The sequence below is a fragment of the Cariama cristata genome, unplaced genomic scaffold (assembly GCF_000690535.1).
Source record: "Cariama cristata isolate BGI_N322 unplaced genomic scaffold, ASM69053v1 scaffold30405, whole genome shotgun sequence".
Classification (NCBI taxonomy): Eukaryota; Metazoa; Chordata; class Aves; order Cariamiformes; family Cariamidae; genus Cariama; species Cariama cristata.
Window position 1 is genome coordinate 2,353 of NW_009616288.1, and position 8,396 is coordinate 10,748.

At 40.2% G+C, this 8,396-nt stretch overlaps 1 protein-coding gene across 1 annotated transcript; it reads right to left on the bottom strand.

Annotated features, from left to right (window-relative positions):
- Nucleotides 1-1,275: 1,275 nt before the first annotated feature.
- On the bottom strand, nucleotides 1,276-7,953 carry RSPH1 (radial spoke head 1 homolog (Chlamydomonas); the record flags this gene model as incomplete). The annotated part of the gene is made up of 9 exons (XM_009700128.1): nucleotides 1,276-1,325; nucleotides 3,102-3,245; nucleotides 3,361-3,388; nucleotides 3,749-3,883; nucleotides 5,594-5,665; nucleotides 5,971-6,106; nucleotides 6,330-6,420; nucleotides 7,613-7,718; nucleotides 7,840-7,953. Coding segments are annotated over 9 exons (876 nt in total), but the record flags the coding sequence as incomplete, so codon positions are not given.
- Between the last annotated feature and the right edge of the window lie 443 nt (nucleotides 7,954-8,396).

Below are 8,396 nucleotides of genomic sequence, written 5' to 3' on the forward strand. Positions count from 1 at the left end.
GGGACACAATATTGAGAGGCAGCAACTGGTCACACGGCTGTTGCCATAGGTAGTGCTTTGGCTCTCATGACCATGGGTCCCTCTTGGAGGAACAAGGAGATGTAACAAAGGGGGGTAAGAGTATCTTTGCCAACAGGTTTGCAAATCTGATACCTTGGAGGATGGCGATAACTACTTACACTAAGTAACGAAGTTCAGGGGTGGTCAGTAAATGGGGCAGGGTGATGGGAGCAAGATACCCCTTGGGAAAGATCAAACAAGTCAAAAGGGAGCCTACCTTAAGTATATGTATACAAATGGATCCAGCCTGAGAAACAAAAAGGAGGAACTAGGAACTGCTCTGTGTGCAGATGCAGAACTGTGACATCCTTGGAAAAACTGAAAGATGGTGGGACAGGTCACACAGCTGGAGCTCCCCAATGAATGAAGGGCCATTAGTAAAGACAAAAAAGGAAAATGAGGAGGAGAGTTTTCCTCTATGTGAAGAAGCAGCTTGGATGCATAGACCTCCTCTGTACTATGGACAACAAACTGATCCTCAGACTGATCAGTTGACAGTCTCCTTTGAACGGCTTAAGGAAGGCTACATGGTAAACAAGAAATCTGGGACTGAGATGCAACAGAAAACCAAAAGTAGTAGTATACAGAAATTGGGAGCAAAACCAGACTACAAAGGAAGAATTTAAAAACACTGCACCAGTGTGTTAGGAAAGTAAATTCAGTTTGAGTTCAAACTGGCAAGGGGACATTTAGGGCAACACAAAGAGCTTCTACAGCTACATGAACAATAAAAAAAAACAAACAAAACAACCCACAAGGAACATGTAGGCCTGTAACTGGTGGTCTAGTGACAGGAGATACAGATAGAGCTGGGAAGCCCAGTGCTGCCTTTGTCTTCACAAGCAAGACCCCAAGTCTCTGTGCCAGAGGCAAGGTTCAAGGAAGAGAAGAACTACCAGTAGTGGGAGAAGATCGAGTTTGCTTCTGCAAACTTGTGAGGACACAACTTCATGAATCCAGAATAATCCCGTACTGAATTCAACAACTGACTACCTACCACGTGGGAAAAAAGAAAGTTGTTGTGAGACTGCACACTCTGACATCATGAAAGTTTCAGAGATACATATTCCAGACAGAACACTGACAAAAAGGTTTATTCAAAGTATCTTACCTCAGCATTTTATGAATAAAAATATTGCAGGTTTACCATAATAAATGATTTACTCTGAAATTTCCTTGGGGTTTTTTTGGCTGTTTGTCTTTAATTGTATCCAATTACTCTGCTTCCTTTGATTCATCCTTCTTACCCTCTAAACTGGTAGTTCCTGTGGAGGGGAAGGAAAGACAGGACATAGAGATGCATTTTACTGTAAAATACTGGAAAGTAATCCTAGTAACCTAAACCATAATTCTAGGACTATGCTGTCTACCTCAGCCCTCCTTTCCCACTGCCTTTCACTGCCAATACTTGAATTTAACTGTTATACACTGTTTGTCAGCTGCCAGACAGACTCAGTACACACATACTGACTGCCAGCCAGCCCATATGTAACTCTGGAGTAGCCAAAGAATATCTCCTGTTTAGACAATATCATAAGAAACGTGGAGCAAGAAGGATGGAATTCCTGTGTGGAAAAAAATGATGGTAATGGGACAGAGAATACAAGGCTGCAAGAAAACAGATTTTGTTACATCTGTTCTTCACAGTATGCATATTTTCTTCAAATCATTTCCTCTTACCATAACTTAATCTTGCTAAACATAAAGACAAGGGGAACAATATGTTGCCTAATTAATTATGGATGTAGACCTATGCTGAAAAATGTATAAAATCATCCAACTCTTTGGTTCTGGAAATAAAGATCTGGAAGGAACTTCATGAACGTCTATCATATTCCTATCTTTTCATGCATTGGAATCTGCATCTATGCTGTCTCTGACAGATACTTGGGTCCATTTGTTCTTTAAAAAAACCAAAACCAACCAAACAAAACACACAATGGGGATACTAGAACAGGTTCATTGTTGTAGGCCAGAAAATTTATTAGAATCAAGTTCAGTCAAAACGGTTATTTGTGTCCAAGAGACTTGGAGACAAATCAGGCTCAATGGACTTTTGCCAAATCCAAAGCAGAGCTATGTAGGGAATCTGCTGAGATTTCTGCTGGATCTGATGCAAGCCCAGGGATCCTGTAAGATGTCAGTCCTACACACCGGATCAGCTAGCTGGCTGGTCTGCCCTGAAGCAGGAGAGCACCTTTAGAGGTGACGGGAAAAAACGAGAGCAAATAAATTACAAAAATTCCAAGAGCTGACCTAAATGTTTAGTGCATACCTCCAGGCATTATCACATGGTTTAGTAGTCTTTCTGATCGCTATGGATAGTGCCATGCTTTGATTTATTGTAAAATGGACTGACTACAAATGAATAAATTTATCTTAAGTTTTTATGCATCAGATATGTAAGCTCGTAAATGTTAACACTTAATAAATACAGAGTAAACATAGATGCATCCTTTTGTTGCTTCTCAGCAACTTGGTATTTAAAACAGGCTTCTGAACTGCCTGGAAGAAAACCTGAGCATCTGAATTCGAAATCTCTTTGGTTTGTAGGAGAAACAAGCAGAGACTGTTCAAACCATAATGCATAACAATACTTAAAATTTGTTTCTTCAGATTTGTTTTGCCTGCTTTTTAACTTCATTTGAGAGAATAAGAATACACAGTTCCATTCATGTCAGAAAAGTGGAGTGCGCAAAACCCCCTGAAATTCCCAGAATCTGAAATCATCTCATTTTTGTACCAAAAAAAGTTTACGAATGCAATCACCTCCAAACTTAGCTCGGCAAGTGCTGCCAACTGTACATGCATAGACAATGCTGCGCAGAAGTATCACTTCTAATTCGTACTGTCCCAGTATATGAACTTGACTACTCAAAACCAGTTTACATCTACAGAGGATTGCCCCCTTTATGAAAGGCAGAGATTCCCATGGTCTTCTCAGCTCGGTTACGGACGTCTCAGCAGCAGCATGACTTCAGCTGATTGACATACATCATTTCAAACCCTGATTGCTAACTAATGCATGCTCCATTCCTCACCTTGATCTTCCTGATCTTTGTTTTCTTCTTCCTCTCTGCTTCCCTCATCTTCCTCTCCTGCATCCCTTGCTGGGCTAAAAGCTTCACTGGATACTTGATGAAGAGAAGGCTCATCATCCCTACCCTCAGCAGACTCATCAGTGACTGAAATATGAGAAATTAGAAACACCGAAGAAAATGAATTTCACAAATTTGCTCTCAGCCATTGTTTTCAAGCAGTAGCTAATAACTCCCACTGAAGTCTGCAGTCTTTACTCACATGAGAAATCCCACAAATTCTTCTGTAACTGTTTATAATCAAGTTCATATAACAGGCCATGACAAAGACTAAAATGATTCACAGGCTTCCCAAGACAGTTTTATCTCATGCTATGTGAGATAAAACAGACATATATATGAACAGACTTAGAAGTTCCTAACATTCAATATGTGGTAAAATATAGGAAAAAACAAACAAAAAAACCAAACCAAGAAATCCTCTCACACGACTTGATATTAAATCTGAAAAATTCGGTTTCAGGGAATAGTCAAAGCATGGACTTTCCAGCTGTCCAGCAGAACAAACCTGGAATTGATGGCATTTTCTCCTCTTCAGTCACTGCTGCTCTTGCTCTTCCTTCCACTGCTTCTGCTGCTGTGGCCACCACTAAGGGGGCTTCTCTGGGAGGAGGTGGGTTCTCCCCATGGGGAGTCCAGAGCGTTAATTTGGTAATTTCTGATGCTTTCCATTTTGGTGCAACAAGTAACGAGGGTTCCTCCTCTTCCTCTCCCTCTCCTTTTTCCTAGAAGACAACTCATGAAATCCAGCATCTCATCGGACAGGCATTAAGGGAGTAACTAAGATGATGGGTTTGTGTACTGAAACCTCTTTATGTGGGCTCAAAACACCAATGACGCGGCCTTTTAAAGTATTTACAGGTGGAGGAACTTCAGCAGGCACAAATTTTGGAAGAGAACTACACTTTGAACCTTGACGAATTCAGTTGTCTACTAGTATTAGTAATGATCAGTGTTTGCCAGCGTGCTTTCTTTAAGGTAAAATTTTGTCTCTCCCTGAAACAGAATGGCTGTGAGGGGCCTGTCAGCTCTGTCTCCTCTTCTGTACCTGTCTACAGGATAGCACTCTCTCACACAGGAACAGAGTGGCAAAACACCTCTTTCTGCCTCAATCTTTGCTTAGGGAAGACCTTGGAACGGATCTAGGAAGCCGTAAGGTACCGCACAAAGCTTACGTTTTTGAAATTTGAAAGATAGTTTTTTTATTTAAAAAATCATGCTTTATTTTATCCAAATATGAAGGAGTCTTCGTAATGGAATCATGATTGCAAGCTAATTTCTTTTTATTTTTTTAAATGGACCTTATTCTGCAATTCCTTCCACTAAAGCAAAGAGGTAAAATTTAATCTTACTTTAGTGACAGCACTGTCACTTGCTTTACCCAGTCACTACAACATTCACATGAGAAGAAATTATTGTTCCTGAGAGTACTTAACCTTGGCTTCTTAGATTCATGTTTAAACTCCCACATCAGTGGCCTAATATTCCAAAATCAGCACATTCAACAATTCCCAACTGAACTGAGGATACCAGATACACATCACTTTGGATACTCCTATGAACCTGATACTTAATTTGAGGATCTCTTGCTTTTAGCCAAAAAAAGCAAAACAGTCTCCATGTTTTTCAAATCTCTGTCACTAATGATAGGATTTTTTTAATTATCATTTTGCCTTTCTCTTAAGAAACAATTGCTGCATTGGAGAATATTCCAAGAGTGTGTAATGGGAACTAATGTGTCAGACAACAGAAGTAGCAAATTCTAAGCTGAAATGTGGCATATTTTCTTGAAAGCAAAACAGTAATATTAAGATATATTTCTTATCTCTATGGCCACGTATTTTGCACCACATTAATCAGAAATGCTTCAAAACATTCAAACATGAAAGAGAAGGAAAAGCAGGCCCTGATCCCAGCTGCTCCCTACAATTATTAGGAGCTGTAGATATTAAGCTCCAAACAGGTTCAGGACAACAATGGGACATATTTCCAAAACATGAATCTACTGGAAATTACCGTTTGTACGCATAGCATCAAGAAATTCAGAAATATATTTTTCACTGTTTTCTGGTTTCAGAACAAAGTGGCATACAGGCTAAATGTACAGACAAATACATCTACATTCTTCTGTGGTTTAAAACTTCAAATGTTTTGGGAAGGTCCTGATTTTTCTAAACTTTAAGCAGGACTCCTGTTTGCAAGTAGTGTAAAAATCACACCTTGTACTTATTAAAGATTACGCAATAGAGAAGCTAAAGAAAAAAGCAAAAGGAAATCTCATTTAGTTCTTAAGAATGCATGAGTTTCTACCCTTTTTTGACTGGTTAGGTCTACTGTAACTTCAGTGTCTATAAGGCATTTTATAGATTGCTCAACAATAGATTTGGTTTACTGACTTCTCTGACATTCAATACCATTTGCACCATTTCTTTTACCTGCTCTGACTGTACATATTCACCATGCTGTTCACATCCAATATCAAAGACATATTTGCCACGACCTACAGGCTGCACAAAGATACAGAAAGTCAGCAGAACTATAAAGTCAGTACATTCTAAGCGTATAAATGTAAAATATGCTTTACTACAAAAGCCATACAATAGTTAATAACAATATAGTTTGAAAGCAAAGTTGCAGAGAAGCTTGGCATTCTGTCCTATGGATTAATTCACTTTCATAGGTTACACTTATGGTACAAGAAATACTACAAAAGATCAGGAGCCTAGCTTCTTATTTCAAGTGGAAACAGATCCTATTAAGGCAATTCCATGCTAACTGTTCAGATTAATAGAGTTTTCTCCAGCACACTTACATTTCCATTCAAAAACTTGCCCTTAAACCTATGGTTTAGGTGGATAAGTTCAGCTTCTCCTTCCTGGTTTCCATTTACCCAGGCACCAACGTACTTAGTTCCTGTGTCTTTATAGACATATGTACCTTGCCCGTGCCTAAGGAGAAAATAATAATTTTGCTTTATATTACTGAATATTAAGAATTTAGGGTGATGTTCTGCTTAAGATAATAAAACAGTATTATTTAAGTAGCTGAAATGACTCAAGTTGGACTAAAATGCCAAGGTCATCTAGTAGCTCTTGACTTGCTGCAGTCAACCACGCTTTGAAAATAACCTTTGCATTTTAATGCAATCATCACTGTAAGAATGAAACCAACCTATTGTGGTTAAACCATTCTCCAGTATAGACGTCTCCATTTGCATACGTATATTCTCCATAGCCGTGTCTCTGGTCATTCACCCAGTCTCCTTTAATAAGAATATGATAAAAACAGAGCAAGATGTGGTTTATTTCATTGTGTGCTACAGTCGTCAGTTTGTAAAGTTATCATACAGGAATTATTAGAGAAGGAAAAGAAAGCTACCACACCATTGTGATTCCTCACCGTTCCTTATACCATTCCTTACTCTAAGCCCTTGCTCTTTTTTTCTTCTGTCTGTCCCTCTCCACACATATTTATGCAGCTGCCTGGCCTCCCTTTCATTGTGTCCATCACGATCTGTCCTCATTCTCACTCTCCATTATCATTATGAACACAAAAAGCCATGTAACATCCTGCTCCTATCTTTAAATTTGGTAATGTATTACAGTTGCATTAGATAATGTGACGTTTCCACTCAAATAAAGAGAGGGACTACTTTAGCTTGACTCATTTGCTAAAATTGTCCTGTCAGTCAGGGGGCATGTATGCTCAAAAGGATGCTAGATTGTGTGTCTTAATTACTCTTCTATTCAAACTTAAAAGAAATTTAAAAAATAATAATAATCACAGGTACATATGCTCCTGTAAGGCAAGAGTGGGCTGCTCTTTTTGCTCGCTCCGTCCAGCCCTCACAATGTGAATGCTCTTTCTTGCCTAGCTTAGAAAGGAGGGGGAGAAATATTGTCCCTTGAAGCCTAGCTGATATTCGGAGTGTTTCGGGTACTCTCCTGCAAGAAGGGAAACAACACAAGTTTCAACTTCTTCAAACTTCAGAGGCATCCCAGTCCCTGAGTAAGTGCTCTCATCAGTAGATTATTTTTTAAGGATGGACCTGACAAAGTACTAAGATACTTTATACTGAACACATCTGTGGTTCTAACCATCATTCATAAATAAATAACCATACTCTCTTCTACCAAGATTGCACCGATTCATAATACTTAATATTTCTCAGGACTCGGAACACCCCACTTAAAAGCAGGACATGACAAGAATAAATGACTACTAAATACCACGCTTCTCACAATAATCGACATAAATCCCCATAATTAAAACCCCCACTTGTCAGAGATTGTAGTAAAAAAGGAATAAAAGGAAAACATTTCATAGCAAATTTATCTTCTTAAAACAATACATTCTTCAATTCACCATCTCCTTGCATTCAGGGCAGGGGGGTGAGGGAGGAATGTGTCCTTTCAGTTACAGAAATCCTTTCTCAACTGTGTTCAGTTTTTTACCTTCATATTTTGATCCATCTGGATAAAAAAAAATACCCTGGCCATGCTTTTTGTTTTGAAGATATTCTCCAGTGTAGCAAGCACCACTTCTAAATCTGTAGGTCCCCTGAAACATATTTGGTATAGATAAAATACTCGTCAGTCCTCACTCATGTTTCAATACAGTGCCCAAGCTAACAGAACTGCTGAAACATCAGCACAACCACTGTCTTCTGTCACCCTCTCACCCGTCCACTTCTGAAACCGTGTTCATATTCTCCATCATATGTATCGCCATTGGGTAGGTGTGCTTTTCCACGTCCATGTCTCTCACCTTCTGAATTGCGTTCACCATCGTACTCCTGATGAAACGTGGAAAAAAGAAAGCCAAACTGTTTAAGAGGGCTAGACCTGACTGACTCTGCCCTCATGAGACAGAGGAAAGCAGGTCTTTGCTCAAAGCTGCTCCAATTTGGCTTGAATCAGAGACCGCAGGAGCGCCCGGCCTACAGATGTACTGCTTTTGCAGACACTTCCATCAGATCCTGGCACCCCTGGCCCTTCCTCCCTTCCTGACACACTGCTGGAAAGTACGGAGGACTTGTTTTCATCCAGCGGAGAGGGTCAGGCAGGTCCCAACCGAACCGGTACAGCCCCACTTCCGAAACTCCCGTACCCACCGACGAAACGCCTCGGGAGCTCTCCCAGGCTCGGCACGGCCGGCACACAGTATTTAGGACCCCTTCCCCGCTGGCGTTCCCCGAACCCCTGCCCGAATCGCCCGTGGCCGTGAGCCGCTTCCCGC